The 20729-nt window shown below is 45.1% G+C and overlaps 1 protein-coding gene across 6 annotated transcripts; it reads left to right on the forward strand.

Moving 5' to 3' along the window:
* The first annotated feature begins 1029 nt into the window (after positions 1–1029).
* scai (suppressor of cancer cell invasion) lies at positions 1030–20593 on the forward strand. Of its 6 annotated transcripts, none has more exons than XR_009676262.1 (19): positions 1030–1357; positions 3097–3214; positions 6150–6245; positions 7217–7303; positions 8567–8665; positions 8925–9021; positions 10593–10691; positions 10843–10995; positions 12257–12358; positions 12512–12613; positions 12779–12857; positions 13617–13716; positions 14041–14122; positions 14359–14431; positions 14606–14779; positions 15226–15326; positions 16378–17415; positions 17621–17663; positions 17703–20593. XR_009676262.1 is itself a non-coding variant. In XM_061060617.1 (17 exons), the coding sequence occupies exons 2-17, from the start codon at positions 3108–3110 to the stop codon at positions 16522–16524; spliced, it is 1698 nt and encodes a 565-aa protein (XP_060916600.1). In that variant the 5' UTR covers positions 1030–1357; positions 3097–3107; the 3' UTR covers positions 16525–20593. The 6 variants fall into 6 exon arrangements, 1 of the variants encoding a protein (XP_060916600.1); XR_009676261.1 differs by having other exon boundaries at positions 17817–20593; XR_009676259.1 differs by having other exon boundaries at positions 16378–17663.
* The last annotated feature ends 136 nt before the right edge of the window (positions 20594–20729 follow it).

The following is a 20729-nucleotide window of genomic DNA, read 5'->3' on the forward strand; positions in this document are numbered from 1 at the left end:
AAGAAAATTGAAGGAGGAGTATCCGCCTGTAAGAGAGAAAAGGAGGAGTAAGCGTCTGGACTCTGGCAGACAAAGTGATGAACGCTGGTTCAAGGGCCCCACAAAAAATGTTTTCCTGTGGCCCTAACAGACTCTAGAATCGCCACTGACTGTAATGAACTGTGTTATCAGATGGGTTGAGGTGGTGTTTTTCATCTTGCATGCATGATTTCTGTATTTTTATCGGGTCCAGATTTAACATCCTGATGTGAAAGAAGGCTGAAGGTGTCCTCAAAAAGGTGGACTCCACGGGAAGCTGGTGGCATGAATGATTGATTGTTATAATCAATTTGTCTCCACAAGAAAATAATCTTCAATAATTATCTCGTGTGCGCTGATTATTTATTATATTTCATTATTTATTTTGTTCTTATTGGGACTTCTGGAGCAATTCCTACAGAGTTTTTTTTATTTATCCTGGCTATATCCGGGCTCATGTTTTTTGTATGGGTGGGATATGTATGTATATATGTGTTGTGTTGTGTGTTTGTATGTATGCTGGCTGCTGGAACACCTACATTTCCCTGCTGGGATGAATAAAGTATATCTTATCTCTAACTTGAGTTTAAATCTCTCCCACACTTCTCTCACAGGATAGATTCTGTGTACGATGTTGAATGATCACAAGAGTTGCGGCTGTGGATCATTTGGTAGAGTCGTCTCTCAACTGGAAGGTTGAGGGTTCGATTCCCAGCTCCTGCAGCAACATGTCCGATGTGTAATTGGGCAATTGACACTTAACCCCAAATTGCTCCCGCTGCTTCGTCGGCGGTGTGTGAATGAATATGAATGGGATTAGTTACTTCTGCTGAACTATTTACACAGCAGCCTCTACCAATGCGGTGTGAATGCGTAGGTGTGACATGCTGTGTAAAAGAAGCGCTTTGAGTTGTCAGAAGACTAGAAAAGAAATGTACAAGCTCAAGTCCATTTACCAGCTTGGAGGAGTGACGACACTTTTACTTTGAAAGCGTTGACCCGGAAGTAGCTAGCCAGTTGTAGTGGATCCTAGCCAGCGGCTGTCTCTCCCCCTCTCTGTCTCCTCCTGCTGTCTCCTCCTTCACAGTCACAGGACAACAGCCTTTCATCCCACAGGAGCATTTTTAGCCTCCGCCGACAGCAGCTCCGTCCGTGCTCTCTCCGTGGGGGGGGGGGCTCACGGCTCGACACACCGCGGGCTCGGCGTCGTTCACACACGGAGGGAGATGCCATCAGAGCCGCTCCGCCTGCAGAGCTCGTCGCGGTGTTTTACTGTGATTTGTTGAAGCATCACTGTGGTGGTCCTCTGTTCATTGACGTTAGCCGGCTGGCTCAAGAGGTAAGAATTACACAAGCAGCCTCTGCAGACAGGCTAGTGTGTGAGAGAGAGACCAGTCTGTGGCAGGACCGAGCTACCAGACATCTTTATCCAGAGAATAATTTTAATGAAGGGTGATGTCCTGACTTTAATTAGTCAGATGTTGGGCGGTGGATGCAGAGCAATAGCTGTGTTATAGCTGACGGCTAAATGAAGCTCTGTCTAATTAGTAGAGAGCTAGTTAGGTAGATTAATGTTCACCGAGTTCATTACTGTCAAAATCACAGCTGAGGTAGATTATCACTATTTCAGAGACACATTAAACCAGGCACCCGTGTCTGATTTATCTTGATTTTTTTCTGCATATATGTGGTGATATATATTTTTTAAATTTTCTATCAGTGCATATGTGTTTATTTTGTCTCGCCTCCTCTCAAACAGGATGCTTCAATGCCAACGCTGCATGCAAAGTCTATTAAAGCAAAAAGATCTGTTTGTAACTGAGATTTTGCAGGATCGATTCCTCTGTGTTGGACCTTTTTTTTTTTTTAAATATATTTTTGGTCTTTTTTGTGTGTGCCTTTATTAGAGAGATAGAGTCAGGGATCAGGAAGGGAGCCACGGGTTGGATTTGAACCTGGGCCGCCGGCCCTTGTGGACTTTTACCTCTGTACATAGGGCGCGCTCACTAACCACTAGGCCAATGGCGCCCCTTGGACCTTTCTTTTAATCATAACATTTAGAGCAGTGCATTGGTCAGAGGTGTTAAACTTGATGCAGAGGAGCTGGTGTCGTCCTGCAGAGACACTGACAGCGTCCCTCCATCATTCAGGGACACACTGAGCGCCCTACACTACAGATAGTCAGAACCAACTTTACACTAAGTGGTTTTTACAACAGTTAAACACTGTGAACAGACGGTATCACCTCCTCTGACCTGATTGCCATCCTTCTTTGAGAACAGGAGTTTGCAGCTGCTGCGAGAATTCAAATCTGGGACATCCCAGGTCAACCTAAAAAAGGTGGCCATGTGACGCATTTCCTCCACAGTTACAGTGTACATACTTATTTCTGTTCCCATTGAAGTAGGCCATCTCGGAGATTGGACGCTCGGCTTGCAAAAGTATTGACGCTAACGTCTCAAATATCAGTCGAGGCTTTGACCGATGGATGTTTTCACCGTCTGTTGTGTTCTAAATTAATTGAGTGAAGTTTGTGTTTCCACAAACCGATGATGAAGTCCAACATTTTTTTGTTTTACCTACAAACTGAAGACAACTAGCCGTTTTTAATTTCTTCTTCTCTTTGATATTTAAGGTTCGGTTTTTATGATTTTTAAAAGTTATATTATTTTTGCCTTTATTAGAGAGGACAGCTGAAGAGAGACAGGAAATGTTGGGAGGAGAGCGAGAAGGGGGATGATGTGCAGCGCAGGGTTGAGGTCGGAATCGAACCCACAGCCGCTGCGATGAGGACTATAGCCTCAGTGCATGGAGCGCGCGTCATAACCTGCTAGGCTCATGGCGGCCCTTTAAATGTCCTCTTTGAATGTGTGTTTCTGCACCTTGTGTGTGGAGCACTTTTGAATTTCCTTGTTGCTGAAATGTGCGGTATGAAAAAAAACTTGCCTTGTCTTCCTTCATGACGTTCTGAGAGGGGAAATATGTTTTTTTTTCCCACAGTTGTCTCACAGTTTTTTTTCTGGTCGATATTTATCTCCACACTCTTAATGCATTTAGTGATTTCTGTGTCTTCATCAGGTGCGAGTGTCATGACTGGAGCTGAGACTGAGGATGATATCCCGTTAGGAGAAAGGAAGACCGTCACAGATTTCTGTTACCTTCTGGACAAATCCAAACAACTCTTCAACGGGCTCAGGTTGGTTTTTACCTCACTCTGTTGTTTTCTGTGACCTGGGATACATTTAGTAAACAAGCGTTGATTACCTGTGGAGGGGGTGGGGGGGGCATGCAATGCACAGGAAGGATAACAGGGAAAGATGCAGCCAAATATTCACAGGATTCCAGGAGGTGAGTTCATGTTGGACCTTTGTGCGGGACAGTGTACGTCCAGTGCCAACGCTCAGTGCCAGTTCAGGATGTTGTCGTGTTTTCAGCTCAGGTGTGTAGAGAGCTGACCGCCATGAGGACGTCTTTAGTCAATCTTAAGGTCCTTACAGATCGCCGGTTTAAGGCCAGATATTTACACCTGTGATACGCCTCGTTTGCAATGTGCAAGGCAAAGAGTCTTTCTGCCCCGTATCCGCCATCAGAGGTACTAACAGAGGCGTAATAGAGCGAGGACCGTGGTGATGTGTAATGTCTGAGTGTGTGTTTGTATGAGTGTGTGTTTACATGTAGGGCCTCTTGTGCTTCCACTACTCCTGGGACATAGATATTGTGCTGTTGTTGTACATGCATTTTTATCTTTTATTGGATAGGACAGCTGAAGAGAGAGAGATAAGAAATGATGTGAGGAGAGAGTGAAGCGGCTGGGATGAGGGTCAGCACCTCCGAGTCCGACGCCATGCTCCTCTGCCCGGAAAACAGCGGCTTGCTCCGACCAGACAGGGAGTCAGTGTTTTCCCCAAGTGAAGGAGTTTGAGGGCGCGCTCACACGGTGCCCAAGCACACTTCACCTTCAAAGCACAGTTTGTTTGACTAGCCTGAGTGCTCCGATCTACACTTCCTTGATCCTGGCACACTTGGAAGAGGTGTGCTCCAGCACGGTACAGTTCAGGCACAAGCACGGGAACCTGGTCATCCTCCATTCAGGAGAAACCCCTGAGTGTTCTGTCTGTATCTGACTAACATGACTTAAAATAAGACACAAAGTCAGTAGCTGTCATGTTGTACACAGTAGCTCTGTGTTGATCTCCGATATGCGGATGCAGACTTGACTATGCGTCCCGTTTTTGTATTTCTGGAGTCCGCCTGTCTTGTAAACTAAGCACGCTTCATAAATACATACAGCCATTCATGTGTGAGTGCGTCCTGAGTATCTCAGGGCCTTGTTCACGAGTGAGGGTAAGATGGAGCGGGACATTGACCGGTGGATTTGTGCAGCGTCAGCAGTAATAGGAGAACCGTTGTGGTGAAGAGGGAGCTGAGCCTTAAAGAAATGCCAGTTTAAAAAGGTGTTAGAGGACCAATCAGCTGATCGCGATTAGCCTATAAATGTTGTAAATAGGTCAGTGATGCTCTGCCTGATAATTGGTTCAATTACGTAATCACAGGAGAAATCACAAAAGGTTTCCATTTGCACATCAGAAGTTGTAAAAGCAGCTAAAGATAGTCGGAGTCGGATCAGGTCAGAGACGCTTCAAAGCTGTTTTTATTTCTGTGGAAGCGTCTCTGTCGACAGGAAAAGACGGAGGATTCAATCCTGTGGTCAATCAATCAAACATTTTGAACATATTCTTCTTTAAATATTCTGGGTTCTGTATGAAATGTTTGTTTGTTTGCATTATCATGAATTAAAATGAAGAAAAATGATTAATGACCGGACATGAACTTTGTTATTGTGCATCAGTGGCCGTTTGTTAAAGGGGACATATTCTGAAAAAATCCACAACATGTGAAATAAACACATCCAGTCCTTTGTTTGTGGTCTGCATAAGTCTTACAACACAAAGGAAAATGCTCTGTTTCAAATGTGCTCAGTGGGATTCTGTTGGAATTCAGGAGTGATGTCTATGTGGAAAACTGAGGGGGGGCTCATTGCATTTAAAGAGACACACACACCAAAACAGAGCGTTCTGAGAGAGCTGGTTTATACAGGGTCACAAACCTCCTCTGGTGCTTGATTCATGTTATATTTTGACCAAAGCACAGCACAGATGTTTCATTTAGACCACAGGGGGACTGTTTGAAAAGGAGGACAATATGTCCTCTTTAAAATCACATGTCACATGTGTTGAGGAGAAGCTTACAGCCTCATAGCTCCAGAGTGTGTCCGTGTAAGAGGAGTCACCTTTCCTGCTGAGAGATCAGAGTCTGAACCTTGTCACTTCTGGATTTGGAAACATCTGGTTGTGTTCAGTGAATTGTTCTTTAGTTGCTCAGTGTTGCTGATTCTGAATGCATGCAGCATGGCGTCCCTGTTGCACGGTGGGGATGTTCCCGCTCACCTGCCTCCTGCAGGAGAAACACCAGGTCGACGCTGTCACGCACCACGGTTTATTTCAGGTTACTGAGCTCATCAAACAGAATCCAACAGACCCGAGTCCAGACCAGAACCCTGAGACTGTCTCTTTAAGAAGCGACCCTTTGAATAATTCAGCCCTGTCCGTGTTTGTAAAGTGGATCTGTCCATAAGCTCAGAGAGACTGTGAGAGCACACGGGCAGAGCGACCATCTGGAGGAGCAGGAGTCGGTGAACGCGGCAAGTCATTCAGAGCCAAACAGGACGGAGCCGGAGCCAGGAGAGATGAACTGCTTCCTGTTTTTTTAACCCCGTCGCCCTGAAAGTACTCTCTCTCTGTTTGTTATCTGAGCGGAGGATGACACCTCGGGCAAGTTTGAATCACTGACTGTCTGAGGTGATCCTCGCTCGGCTCACATTTTGAAAGAGTTCAAAAATACAGACCTGGAAGATACAAAGTTGGAACACCACGTCAGACATTTCATTTGTCTCCTTGATCATTTTTTTGAAGCTGTTTACTGATTTTGTATCTTGATGTGAAGCAGTAATAAAATCTCTGATAGTATTGAGAACTCGAGGTGGATGCGTTTTAAGAATTTCTTGACGAGCCTGTGTGTCTCTTTTCTCTCCTCCTCCTCCTCTGACCGTTTCCTTCTCCTCTCTCCTGCAGAGACCTTCCTCAGTATGGACACAAGCAGTGGCAGTCCTACTTTGGACGGACGTTCGACGTCTACACTAAGCTGTGGAAGTTTCAGCAGCAACACAGGTTATTTCCTCCTCTTTTACTGTTTCCTTTTTGCTTTACAACAGTTCCTGCGGTGGCCAACAGGGGGCAACCACACCGCAGCAATTTAAATTAGGAGGAACCAGCTGCAGAATCAGAAACGATGCAAATACAGAAACACGTGCAATAAGTAGAACGGAGGCCTTTTCAGATGCAGACCGCCGTTTAAGGGATCAATCGGCTCCCCTCATCAGAGGCGCTAACTCATTAAATTCCTCCAAAGAGCTCCATGACATGACCTTGAAGATTTACTAACATGTAAAGCTGAAGTTTCACTAGCCAAAGATGTTATGAGATGGGTAATAGAGCCAGTCGGATAGGACAATTAAAAAAATAATTCACCCCAACTCAAAACAAATTGTGGTAAAACCGGCAGATAAAGAGGAAACATTCTCAGAATTCTGCAAAACATCTAAACAGTGATTCAGACTCTGATGACAGAAGGCAAAACACAGATATTCCTTAAAAAACTACAACTACCAACTCCACAGCTCGTAACCCGCCTATTCTCCCGTGCTTTTGAAATGAGCTTAAAAAACACTTAAAAATTCTGTTTGTCTTGTTTTCTTTCTCTTTATTAAATGTTATTATGTCTGTAATCTATTATTCCTCGTCTGTGACGCACTTTGGTCAGCTGAGGCCGTTTTTAAAAGTGGTATATAAATAATCTTGACTGGAAACTTAAGCTCGAGTTATCTCCAGGTAGCTGTGCAGCGTTTCTCTTCTGCCGGTTTGATCTGAATATGTGTGTGTTTGATTCTGCAACGTGTTTGATGGTTTGGCTGTTGGTGGACTTTGTGTTTTCTAATTTGCATCGTTCTGAACCTGCAGCCTGTTTCTCCTCGTGGAATTTATTTGAGCTGTTGAAGTGTGATTGTCGGTCACTGTAAAGTTCACGCTGCAGTTCGAAAAGGTGGATGCGAAGATTTTGAGTGTGTGTTCTTTACTGACAGGCAGGTTCTGGACACTCGCTACGGACTGAAGAGATGGCAGATTGGAGAAGTTGCATCCAAAATTGGACAACTTTACTACCACTACTAGTAAGTCTGGACTCAACTAACCACCTTTGTGTTTAATTCCACTCTTTAGATATTTCAGGTTGTTCCTCCTCTTCTTCGAGTGCGTGCTGATTAAACTTTGACGATCAAACTTGCAAAGCGCTCCGATGTCGTTTGTCTGGAGTCCATCCCAGTCCTGAGTCTGAGGCTGAAATGCTGCAGCAGCAAAATAGGAAACAAACTCTCTTAGGCCCCTTTTCCACTAAGCCAGTTCCAGAGCTGGTTAGACGACAGCACCTAACCTAGAACCAGTTCTTTTTGTTTCGACAGCCATAGAACTGGCTCCAGAAAAAACGGTTCTAGAGTAGCACCAACTCCTTGCTGGTCTACAGGAAAGCACCGCTTACTTCAGGGGGGCGGAGTTACCATAACCAAAATAAAAACAGAAACTGAGCACTGGTCATTCTTCTTCTTCTTCTGTCCATATTTTGGTTGTTTTCTTTCTTCTTTAGAAATAAATCATTATTACCTCCACAGTTGATTGACTTCAGCTACAGCTGCCCCCGACCCCAAGAAATAATAATTATGTCCTTTAATTTTCTGCTTTGAGCCGCTTTACGAGCCCCTGGAGGGTTCGGGCCTTTTCTTCTTCTTCACATTTCCCTGAGGGACTGTATCTTATTCATTTTGTGTATTTATGTGCAATTAAAGAAAGAAAAGTAACTGAACTGTTTGGTGATATGTTTAGAGCTTTGTGGATTGGGTCGTGGGAGGTCAGTCTGTAGAGACCTGGGTTTGAAAGAAGAGGGTCGCCGGTTCAAGTCTTGGTGTGGACCAAATCTGGAAATTGCTCTGGTGGCCAAAGAGGTGCCAGTTCACTTCCTATGCACTACTGAGGTGCCTTTGAGAAAGACACCAAACCCCAAACTGCTCAGCTGCTCCCTCTCGTACTCACACACACACACCCACACGTCGATGGAGGGGTGTCAGAGTGGGGCTACACAGGGAGGGCAGCAGGGGTTGGGGGTTGGGGGTTTGGTGCCTTGCTCAAGAAGGACGTGACCCGGCACCTCTCCAGCTACCAGACCAACTTCCACCCTCCAGTTCCCGACCCAAGTCCCTACAGACCGAGCTACTGACCCCCTACACCAAGACAGCCAACCAAACGGGTCATGTTCAAAGACGACACACGATGGGTCAAAGCAGTTTGGCGCTTTAAGGCACATCTAAGTATTTGTAGGTTTTGTACGACTGAAAAGTTTGCCCTCTTCTTCTTCTTCTTCTCTCCCGCTCTGTGGCCGACAGCCTTCGTACCTCAGAAACCAGTTACCTGAACGAGGCCTTTTCCTTCTACTCTGCCATCCGTCAGCGCTCCTACTACTTTCAGGTCAACAAAGAGGACAGGTGAGCGCCACTTTTTGTTTTCTCTTAAAGTTCGGTTTGCAACGGGAAATGAGTATTTTTACAGGAAAGATTTCTTCTGTTTATAAAACGGAGCTAGATACTTATTCCCCTCTCCGTTAGATTGTAGAGAAACTGCGGTCTAGTGTTTTGACAAACGATGCTTTAACCCCACAGTGTCCGTGTGCGCCGCATGCTGTCTGCGCCGTGGTTTTGCACCGTTGCATGCTGATGAAGTTTTGTGTGTTTGTTTCTTCGTCAGGCCAGAACTGGTAGTGAAGAAGCTTCGATACTACGCTCGCTACATCGTCGTCTGTTTACTGCTCAACAAGATGGACCTCGTTAAAGTTCTGGTGAAGGTAAACAAGACGTTTGTTTTTTTAACTACAGCAAACCAAGAGGGATCAAAATCTGCTCAGCTGTGCAGCCCCGGTTTCCTTACTGTAGGAGGGTGTCTCCCCCAAAATCACAAAATCAAATATGAAGTAATAAAAAGGATCAATCGAGTGGAGTTTGTAGTAAATAAAAGTGAACCATCAGATCGGTCAGTGCAGGTTTAGTCGAGCTCTCTTAAAGCCTGGAGGATGAAGCAGAGAGCGACTTCTGGAGATCTGATTAGGTAACTCTCTGGATAGAAATCATGAAAGCAGGTTGTTCAACAGGAAGATGCAACACAACATCAGATCAGATTATCTAGTTTAGCTTTTTATCCCGATCAAGCCTTCAGTTCGTGTTGTTTGAAACTTTTGAGAAGATCGTGAAAACAGCAGAAAGCCGATTCAGACTGCACAGAACAACACAACCTTTTTACAACCTTGATGCCTTGTTTTTGTTTTTTTTAAAACCTTAATTTAACCAGGTTGGTCCCATTGAGATTAAGAACCTGTTTTCCCAGACGTGGCCGAGACAGGCAGCTGTAAAAACTCAAAGTTACAGACGGAGACACAAAGAGAGACAAAGTACAAATTTTACAAAAACACTCAAATTTTGCATTTAAAGAGAAAGACCATGCGGGAGTCGAGCTTTAAGCATCCACATCCTGTAGAGTCTGCTTCCAGGTCTTTCACTGTACATTTACGTGTTACGTTTTACTTTGTAAAACATTTAAGGACACCAGCTCCTCGAGTTTGAAGTCGTTCTGCAGCAGATTCCAGGCTGAGGGTGCAGAATACCTGAAAACGCTCTTTTCCCAAATTCTCACCGAGCGTTTGGGACCGAGAGCATGAAGAGGTCCTGAGAACGTAAAGAATACTGTCCAGTACTTTTCAGAATCCTAAAAAAACACAGAGGTACTGAGGAAGCAGAACATGAACACGGGGCTGTGCCATAAAATCTGGATTTTCAAAAAAGCAAATCTAGATTTTCTCTTTAATTTACTCTGTCGCTCCCCTTGGGCTCCCGTTGGTTTATGTCCTACAGAGCGACTCGGTGCTCCCAGGTATTAGACACCCAGTCGTCAGGATTTTGCTGAGGCGTCTGCCTGGTGTAGCTGAACCTTGAATCTGCATCGTGCACCTTTTTAAAAGACAAGTTCCCAGCTCACACTTAAACCCTAGAGGAGAAATTCCGGTGACTTTGTTCAAATTAGAAAAAAAATATATAAAACCAGTTTGGTGTGAAATCTAAGATTTTATTTTAAGGCCATATGTTTCGACATGTTGCTTTTCCGGCGACTGTGACCTGGTGTGTGTGTGTGTGTGTGTGTGTGTGTGTGTGTGTGTGTGTGTGTGTGTGTGTGTGTGTGTGTGTGTGTGTGTGTGTGTGTGTGTGTGTGTGTGTGTGTGTGTGTGTGTGTGTGTGTGTGTGTGTGTGTGTGTGTGTGTGTGTGTGTGTGTGTGTGTGTGTGTGTGTGTGTGTGTGTGTGTGTGTGTGTGTGTGTGTGTGTGTGTGTGTGTGTGTGTGTGTGTGTGTGTGTGTGTGTAACCTGCAGGAGTTATCGGAGGAGATTGAAGATTACACGCAGAGATTCAACACAGAGGACCAGCTGGAGTGGAACCTGGTTCTGCAGGAGGTGGCAGCTTTTGTGGAGGTAACAACACTCCAAAAGACACAGAAACGAGAACTTACTGTTGAATTTTTATTACCCTTCAGGAGCCCGCTGAGTTTTTATCTGTGTAGTTGAAGTGTCATGCATTTGATCGGTTGCTCCTCACTGTTCTTCCTCTCCGTTTGTCCATCAGGCAGACCCCGTGGTGGTTCTGAACGACAACAACTCGGTGGTCGTCACCAGTAACCGTCTGCTGGAGGGCAGCGTGCCTCCGCTGGAACAAGGCATGGTGGTTGGGCAGCTCGTCCTTGCAGATGCACTAATCATCGGCAACTGTAACAACCAGGTTTTAACCCACTAATTCTAATTTACTCTGCCTAATCCTTCAACTGTTGGTTTTTAAAAACAAACAAGATGAAACCCTGAACACTCTCTCGTGTTACCTGCAGCTCATTGCGTTTGGGAAGTTACATCCGAAGCCGTTTTCACACAAGCACTCCTGAAAATGTCTGGGAAATTTCCGCCCGCCTGCCTCTGAAATCTTCCTGAGTTGCTCGTTCACGAACGTCCCTCACAGCGGGACGTTTTCCCTGTTGGGCAGGAGGTGGAGTGATGTGTTCAGGGGATGAGACATGACCGTTAAAACAAGCGCCAAGATGGTAGACAGAGCAACTCATAGGGCTTTCACACTTGCAGAAAACTCCTGATATTTCCAAGAGGAGCTGCATGGGTGAACGCAAACAGATAGATTTTTCACTCGGACATCACCCACAGTTTCTCCTGCCAGACCCGTAGTATTTATTCTGCAGCAAGTCCGTGTGAGCTCTCATAATTACACCACAATTTCTGGCTTAATTTGTAGATTCTAGTGTAATGGAGGTTCTTCTACTACTAACTGAACTGCTCTCTGATTTATTTCTAAACCTAACCCTAGAAAAGCTTCTTCATTTTGGATTTTTCTCTGATTTTTTTCCTTTAACCCCTTTAGTTTTTTCATCTTGAAGTCAGGGTTGGTCATTTTCTCCAGATCCACTTTTTAAGATTTTGGTTGAAATTGTCTTTATGTCCTGACAGAAATTAGTAATTCATGTTCTCTGAAAAATGAACAAAGAAAATCCGTCATCTGTAGCAGTTGTAAGCCTGTAAAAACTTCAACCAACGTCTGCCACGAGGTACCAATCTGATGAACCAATCAGACGCCTCCCTGTCTCCCTGCTCTACCTCTACCTCTTGCGTGCACTAGCCCACACTCAAAGTGTGTCACTGATGACGGAGTTTATACTGTGAGTTTACTTAATGCTGAATGAGACATGAGACGACGTAGTTTCTACACAATGCAGGAGATGAGCTGAGGTCTGCTTCTGGAGCAACAACGCTCGTGCATGTACAGTGAGGGGGCGTGGCTTTAGAGGGGACTGGGTGTAGATGGAGCACTGAGGGAACGCTACTTTCAAAATCATGCTAGTTTTTCCAAAATGACCAACCCTGCCTTTAATATCTTCTAGAAACTCAACTTCTGTCTCGTCTGTAAAACTTTAAATCTCTTAAAATATTAACCCCTGATGAGTCTCTGAACATTAAAGATGATGATTTTTTCCCTCTTTCAGGTGAAGTTCAGCGAGTTAACCATCGATATGTTCCGCATGCTCCAAGCTCTGGAGAGAGAGCCTGTGAACCTCGCCACGCAGACCTCCAAACAAGGAACGCTGGTGAGTGTCCTGTCCCAATATCTCGACGATGTGGTCGTTGATTTGGTCCGCACAGGGACTGCAGACTGAGCTGCTGCCTCTAAAAGACGAGCCGTAGTCCTGTCGACCTTTATGTCATGTATGAACGGTGACGTTATTAATGTTCCTCCACAGGAGCCCATTGAGAAACCAGCAAAGAGAGAAAACCCTCACAAGTATTTGCTCTACAAACCAACGTTCAGTCAGCTTTTTACCTTCCTCTCCGCCTCTTTTAAGGTCAGTGAACTCTCCAATCACAAAATAATCAGATGTTTATTCTGAGGCATGCAGCGTTACAATATGTGGACCAGTGTTTGGATAGATTATCCAGTTGCCTTTCTCCCAGTTTAACCTTAAGCTTCTGACCACTTTTCTTTGTGACACTAACTCTCACATTTCCAGGAGTTACCTGCCAACAGCGTCCTGCTCGTCTACCTATCAGCGACCGGAGTCTTCCCAACAGGTCACACCGACTATGAAGGTGAATCATCGAAGACAGAGACACGTTTTTATTTCACTCTGCACCTGCAAACAAATCCTATGTTACTGCTTTACAAGATTTAATAAAACTGATGAGAAGAAGAAGCTTAATGCATCTGAGAAAAGGTCAAATAGAAACAGTGAATACTTTTTATGAAGACAGGTTTTAAGAAGTGACTCAGTAGAGACCAGGAGCTTGAGATTTAGGACTGGCATAGAAAAGGCAAAGCCCCAGTCATTCCACCGTCAGCCCTCTCTCTCTCTCTCTCGCTCTCTCCCCTCTCTCCCTCTCTCTCTCTCTTTTTCCTTCTCTCTCTCTTCCCCTTCCCTCTCCCTCTCTCTCCCTCACTCCCTCTTTTTTTCTCTCTCTCTCTTCCCCTTCCCTCTACCTCCCTCTCTCGCTCTCTCTCTCCCTCTCTCTCTCGCCCTCTTTTTCTCTCTCCCTCTCTCTCTCGCCCTCTTTTTCTCTCTCTCCCTCTCTCCCTCTCTCCCTCTCCCTCTCTCTCTCTCTCTCTCTCTCTCTCTCTCTCTCTCCCTCTTTTTCTCTCTCTTCCCCTTCCCCTTCCCCTTCCCTCTCCCTCTACCTCTCTATCCCTCTCCCCCCCTCTCTCTCTCCCTCTTTTTCGCTCTCTCTCTTCTTCCCCTTCCCCCTCTCTCTCCCTCTCTCTCTCTCTCTCTCTGTCTCTCTCTCTCTCTCTCTCTTTCCCCGGTCCCACTGTGCTGTAACTCTTCATCCTGTTATCTTTGCTCGTCTCTGCAGGTCCATATGACTTTGGGGGAGTTCTGACCAACACGAACAGAGACGTGGTGAACGGAGAGACGGTGCAGAAGAGGAATCAGGCGCAGAAAGAAATGCACTGGTGAGGAGCAATGGGTTAACGTCCAATATCATTAATTATCTTCTGCTAAAAGATATCTGCTGAAAAAAAAAAAATGTAAATGCACAAACGGAAAATATTCATTTAAGAAGCTGGCGTCAGGGACAGCGGTGGAAAGGCCTAGTGGTGTACGGAGGCTATAGTCCTCACAACAGCAGCCGTTGGTTCAAATCCCACCTCGGCCCTTTGCTGCATGTCCCCCCCCCCCTCTCTCTCCTCTCAACGTTTCCTGTATCTTTTCAGTTATTCTGTTTCTTTTCAATCTGTTTTCTTCCTGACATGTTCTGTTTGTTTCCAACGCTGCAGCCTTCATCCAGGAGATTTGTTCCCTTTCACCCGGAAACCCCTTTTTGTCATCGTGGATTCTACAAACAGCACAGCATACAAGGTACGTACACGGAGCGCTCGTAAAATAGCCGCTGGGCGCTGCGCTTTTTCTCCAGGCCGCTGCTTTCTGTTGCAGTCGGTAAACGCTAGGTGGACACGGGACCTAATTTGAGAAATGTGATTTTAAGGACAGTTTAATCTGCAGATTTCAGCGCATCACAGACTCTGTGAGAAGTTTCAGCTTTATGTTCCCATCTCACTAATATGACCTCTCCTGTTTTTGGTTTATCCTGACAGAATTTCACTAATCTGTTCGGTCAGCCTCTGGTCTGCCTTCTCTCACCTACCGTCTATCCAAAGAGTGTGCAAGGTGGGCGTCACTTCTGAACATGTCAATCTGGGGATGTTCTTCAGTGTTTATGTATTTTATTCCGCCTGTAGACCTTTTGATAAAGTGTGTAGATGTAACATTCTCAGGCCCTTTGATGGCGTCATCATGAAGCTAAAATGTCCCTCCTGCTCCCTCCTCTCTCCCGCTGTTCAGATCAGTCTCAGCGGGGGAGTCTGTTCACGCTCTTCCTCTACAGCCCCCTCCTTGCCTTCTCCTCTGTGTGCGGTTTAAACAGCCTGCGGCGAGGACTGTGGGAGCAGGCGCAAGAATTTCTAAGCAAAGTTTACCATGACATCGGCCAGATGATAACCCGATCACGAACCATAGGTAGGAAGAAAATCTCTCTACTATCAGTGTGTGAATGTGAAGGTGTGACTAGAAAAGTCCATTTACCATGTGTGGCATCCGGTCCAGGGTTGACCCCGCCTCTCACATCACAGTTTTCTCCTTTTGCCAAAAAAAAAATCATCATCCTGTAAACTGTTTAAAAAAGCCAAAGAGCTTATCGAAGAATGACCGAGCATCAAGGAGAGGAAAGGAATTTGTGAAAAAGCAGCCTGTTGAGTAAGAACTATAGTTAGTGATTCAGAAAAAGAGTCAAACTTGCTGAAGGTATCAGGAAAAAAAAGGCTGGGACTGTCTCTGCATGTTAAATATCTTTCTTTTCCTTTGATTTCAAATTAAAACTCAGAAGAGGACGCAATAATCCCCCCATAAAACATGTATAAAAGCATATTGTGTTTATTGTGTCTAACTTCCTCGTCTCTCCACAGATCAAGCCTTTTTACAATTCTTTGGTGACGAGTTCCTGCGGCTGCTTCTGATCCGTTTTGTGTTCTGCTCAGCTGCTCTCCGGCTGCACAAAGTCTTCCGGGTGAGTCACTGTGGAGTCACTTTTCTCTTTTTTTGTTTGTTTTGGGAAGCCAAAAATATAATAATTGGTTCAGAGCGGGTCTGTCCCAGTAAGTAACCTGGGCCGCTGGTCTGCAGCACTTAACACGGACCATCAGGCACAGAGCAAAGTGTGCTTCTGGAAAAAAAAAGTCCAACTGACAAAACATGTAACGCACACTCACATCCAAAAAGCACCTCAGAGTTTCTATTTAAAGCGAAGTGCTCCAACAAGGTCTGCTGCTGCACTGGTGCTACTGGTGATACTCAAACATCACATCACACTCCAGAGCTGTCAGATATTTAAAAAAGAGACAAATGTTTTTCATCCTGCGTCAGGATTTTAGAAGTTTAAAAAAAAAGGTTCAGCTTTCCTGGGAGAGAAGACGTGATATAGCTCAGTCGCCAACCCTCCAGTCCTCTTAAAGGAGCAGTATGTACTCTGACCCCTAGTGTTTAAAATGGGTACTGCAGTCTGAATACAAAACATTGTGGAGAGCTGTCTCCCCCCCCCCTTCCTCTCTAGAGTTGTGTGGTGGACACTGAAGCTTCAGTGTTTATCCAGCTCTGCATCGGTCTGTAAACCTTTCTGTGTTCTAACCTCTCTCCATTTTTCAAAAACATCTCCAATATTGATCCTAGTTTGAGCACGTTTCTGCTCGTGGAGCTTATTAGAAACATGCAGAGGCTTTTTAGGTCGGGTACAATCACTTCTATCTGAACCACTTCTCTTGCCCGCTTCCATCGCTGCAACACCTGTTGACCTGATAACTGCTCTCATATCTGGCAAACCGAGGGGCGTCCAAAACGGTGCCTTAGATATTTCATGAAAAACAAAAAATACAACAGAGACAGAAGTGTGTTTTTGTCAATGGAGTCTGGTGACTTTCAAGAGAAGTGTGGAAAAGACGCCGTCACAAGTGTCATAAGTGCGGACGGGCTTCCAAGGCCGTTAAAGGAGACGTATCCATCCAGTCAAAGCGTGCTAATGGCGTTTAGGTGGGAGTCAGCTGTGTCTTGTGCTGTGCTTTCAGGAATCTCGGAGTTTCCCGGAGTCGTACCCCGAGCTCCCCAAACAGGACACGGTGGAGAGCAGCGTCCTGCAGAAGCACATCCTGGAGCTGGCCACCATGCTGGACGTGCAGAGTCTATTCTGGGATGATTCACTGGAAGCCTACTAACACGTTCCCACAGGGCCGCATGGCATCAGTGTACATACAGACTCAACTGCCAGAGCCCTCACACTCTTTCTGTTTTTTACAGGTAAAGAATTTCAGCACATTCACATCACGCCCTGCATCTGTTTACTCGTGAAACATGAAAGATGTTCCCATCGATCAGCCAGAGGGTTTCAGCTCATGTATAAATTCCCCATATCGGAGTCTCGGTGGCTTTCCTCGTTAAATCAGCATCGTGTCAGAAGAGAAAACAAACAAAAGAGAGGCTGCAGAAAACTTCTCGACTCGGTTGAAGCTGCAGCCTCAGTCATGTCACGTAAATGTCAAGAAGTCAGAAGTCTTTTTTTGTGTTTTTTAAAATAATATTTATCATTGTTTATAGAGTGAAGGTTGTGTCGACGCTGTTCAGACCAAAAGAAAAGTGGATTTCTGGTGCGGCACGGTTGGACATGAAGTTCTGCTGCGGGACGTGAATACACAGAATTCAGGTCATTTGCATATTTGTGCAAGTTGAATTTTCCAATCGTAGTAAGAGAGTCTGATGGTGCATCAGGAATGTTCCATCCAAACTCCATAAAAAAAATTAAAAAAAAGAAGCTCTCGGCGTCTTGCAGTCCGTCCTGACAAATCATGAAATCAGACTTTATTTTTGGGGCTTATTATGCCTCCATTTTTTAGAGAGAAGACAGTGGATAGAGAGAGGGACAGGGGGAGAGAGAGTAGGGACCAACATGCAGGAGGAGCCACAGGTCGGAATCAAACCTGGGCCGCCCACTTTCCAGGACTTCAGCCTCTGGGCATGGGATGCACGCACAAACCACTAAGCTACCAGCGCCCCAAATTCAGACTTTTTCCTTTCATGATTTCAGCATCCTTTCATCAGACTGGGACCTGGTACTGGTCCTAGCTAACAGGTCATCAGACTGGGACCTGGTACTGGTCCTAGCTAACAGGTCATCAAACTGGGACCTGGTACTGGTCCTAGCTAACAGGTCAAACTGGGACCTGGTACTGGTCCAAGCTAACAGGTCATCAGACTGGGACCTGGTACTGGTCCAAGCTAACAGGTCATCAGACTGGGACCTGGTACTGGTCCTAGCTAACAGGTCAAACTGGGACCTGGTACTGATCCTAGCTAACAGGTCATCAGACTGGGACCTGGTACTGGTCCTAGCTAACAGGTCAAACTGGGACCTGGTACTGGTCCTAGCTAACAGGTCATCAAACTGGGACCTGGTACTGGTCCTAGCTAACAGGTCATCAGACTGGGACCTGGTACTGGTCCTAGCTAACAGGTCAAACTGGGACCTGGTACTGATCCTAGCTAACAGGTCATCAGACTGGGACCTGGTACTGGTCCTAGCTAACAGGTCATCAGACTGGGACCTGGTCCGCCTCAAGTATCTAGTAGCATCAGGAAAGTTCCTCCAGACCCGGTTCTTTTAGGAGGAGGGTAAATAAAGGCAGCTGCGTGCCGATGATGTCATGACCTGGAAATGTGTTTTGTTTTGGTCTGAACAGTCTGAGCGTAAAACGAGAGAGAGAGAGAGAGAGCGGTTTGACTTCTCCTCTCTGTAGGCAGCTTTGAGATGAGCGTCACTGCATCAGTAAATATTTAATTATTAAAGTTCAATGTTAGCACACGCGGTTGGAGTCTGAACAATTTCAGCCAAACGATTCTTACTGTTCTTTGTATTTTTGCCAAACAGTGCTCGCTGTATAGCAGCTTAACTTGTAGCAGGCTGAGGTGCATGAGGTCGTGTTCACTTGTAGATATCTCGCTCCTTCACCTCATTAACCAGCAGGCCATCTTTTGACCTTTAACCGCCGGCCTTTTGTGCGTATTTAAAGTGTTTCTTTCTCCACATCACTGTGCTGTATCTGCATGCAAAAAAAAAAAAAGAGAGAGAGACGCATCACTTTTGTTCTTATTTGTAGCCAAAACAGCCTCCACCTTTACGGACATTGAAAGACTTTGAAGATTTTTTTTCGATCGATCAGCGTTTAGGGGAGGAGCCTGTGCATGTGCTGCATGGGCCTGTTTGTTTGTTGTCACGGCAACAAACGAGACAGCGATGTGTTTGATGACTGAAGGAAAACGCCAACATGCACCGGTGCTTTTAAACGCTTCAATGATTTGCCAAACACCTCTGTTACCTTAACGCTGACGGGACTCTCGTGTTTGAAAGGTCGAACAGATCATCGTTAGCTCGCTTACGCAGAAACTAGAGGCAACACAAGTGATCTTTAACTTCAACTCTGGCTTTCTGGATCCACTGCCTTAAGCTTTCAGACCCCGATGTTTTACTTACTGGGTGAAGATGAGGAGGGATGAACGCGCAGCAACCACGACGACTAAGTCTAATTTGACCTTTGACCTTTGGGTTGTGTTTAACTTCGTCTCGAGCGAGAAGTTTCTTGTCTAAAAAGAAATACAATAGGTAGCCGGTCGTCCAGATGAACAAAATCACAAAGTATATCCGCCCTCAGAGGTTAAGTGTTCAGCCAATCAGGTTCAAGTTTGCTTTGCACGGATACATTATTCAGTCATGGTGGTTGCTGCTCTTGAGATAAAACATGTTGGTAGTTCATGGCTGAGGAATAGAGTGGAACACGCGCAGCGTCCTGTGCAAGGCCTTAAACCAGGCAGCCATTTTCTTTCTCGTCTGTTGGACCCATGTTGCTCGACCTGAACCATCTTTACTCCGTCTTGATCCCTGAATTCACTTTTAAAACTCCCAGAACACAAAAAAAAAACTCAGCAAGATGGTCAAACAAGCGTCCGATTATCGAACCTTTGAGCTGCTCTTTTATTTAAAAAAAAAAAAAGAAAAGCAGGAATATTAGCGTAGCTAGCACTTGTAGAGAGACGCGCTCTCTCATCACCTCATGTATATATTTCAGTTTGAGCTTCGCTTGTTTCCACACCAGCGTGAGGACTGAAAGCAGCACAGACCGACGTAGAATAAAACCAGCTGACAGTTAACTGCCCCTCCCCTGAAACGTTGAAATAAATAAAGCATCCCTGCAGAGGAAGTCGAGCTGGAAGCGGACGGAGATGATCCATATCAAACACTATTTCGTTGGCGTTTGTTCTATTTATTGAGTTTGTGTACAGATGATGTAAAGCGATGTTTTGGCACAGGCGTGTTTGTTCAGTAGTTGTGTGTGATGAAATATGAAGTCGGAGCCAAATGTTCATTTTGTTCTGTTGCCGTTTTTTCTAAAGACGTTACATTCCAGCCGTCCGACGACTTGAAGAGAGGGAAACTTGTGTTCTCCATGTTTCTGTCTGTGTGGGAGAGTGAGCCGTTTCTACGCTCTCCTCTTTTCAGAGAGTAAAAACGCGGCGCTCCCTCGTGTCGACAGATTCAGATATTGTGGGCTTGCACTTTATGAAGTTTGATATTGTTATGATCCTGTTTGTCGTGCTTTAGGGGGAGACCAAAAAAAAAAAGAAAAAAGATGAATTTCCTCCCTTGTCCTTCTGTGATTGTTCAGACCAGCCCTTCACACTGGTGACTTCTTTTTCTAACAAAGAGTTAAAGATGGTGAACGATGATTTCCTGTTTTCATCTGCCGTCACTTTTTTTAACCTCTTCTGTCTGAGATGTGCGAAACATGTCGGCTGGTTTCTCTCCTCTGCAGCAATAACTGAATTTAAAAACATCTCACAGCCAGCGGTGCTCTCAACTATGCTGACTGTGCAAATCCAATCATGATTTTTTTTTTTTTTTACTGTGCAGAGGAGCAGCGGCAGCGACAAGAACAAAAAAGCGTAAACATATTTTGTGCATTTATCAGAACAACAGAAGAAGAAGTGAAGAATTGCATTCATTTAAATGGTCAAATATTGCATGTTGACAAAGTTTGTACGTTGAATCTCAGACTGTCATATTTCTATGTTTATAACATGTTATTGTACGGTGTGTTTCCCTGACCTCTACTCCATCAAAGGTCGATGCATCATGGCACAAAAGAAGCGTTATTGAATGGAAAATAACCCAAACAGTGGCGTGACACTGTTCTCTGATCATAGTGATATCTATAAGAATAAACAAGGTCACTTTTAGCTTCTGTTCTGTCTGTGTGTAGAGCTGTTTCTGTCTCTTCTTGATTCAAAACAAAAGAGGAGTGTGATGAGTGTGGACTGATGCGAAGCAGAAACCTGCGGTGTTCAAAAATGAAGTTAATGCGGAAGTGCAGAA

Source organism: Labrus mixtus, chromosome 17, assembly GCF_963584025.1.
Source record: "Labrus mixtus chromosome 17, fLabMix1.1, whole genome shotgun sequence".
NCBI classification, from domain to species: domain Eukaryota; kingdom Metazoa; phylum Chordata; class Actinopteri; order Labriformes; family Labridae; genus Labrus; species Labrus mixtus.

Coding starts and splice junctions, on each gene's coding strand:
- scai (XM_061060617.1), top strand. CDS start 3,108: ATGACTGGAGCTGAGACTGAGGATGATATCCCGTTAGGAGAAAGGAAG. Junction 12,614..12,778: donor TCCTCTCCGCCTCTTTTAAG/GTCAGTGAACTC, acceptor TCACATTTCCAG/GAGTTACCTGCCAACAGCGT. Junction 14,123..14,358: donor CAAACAGCACAGCATACAAG/GTACGTACACGG, acceptor TTATCCTGACAG/AATTTCACTAATCTGTTCGG.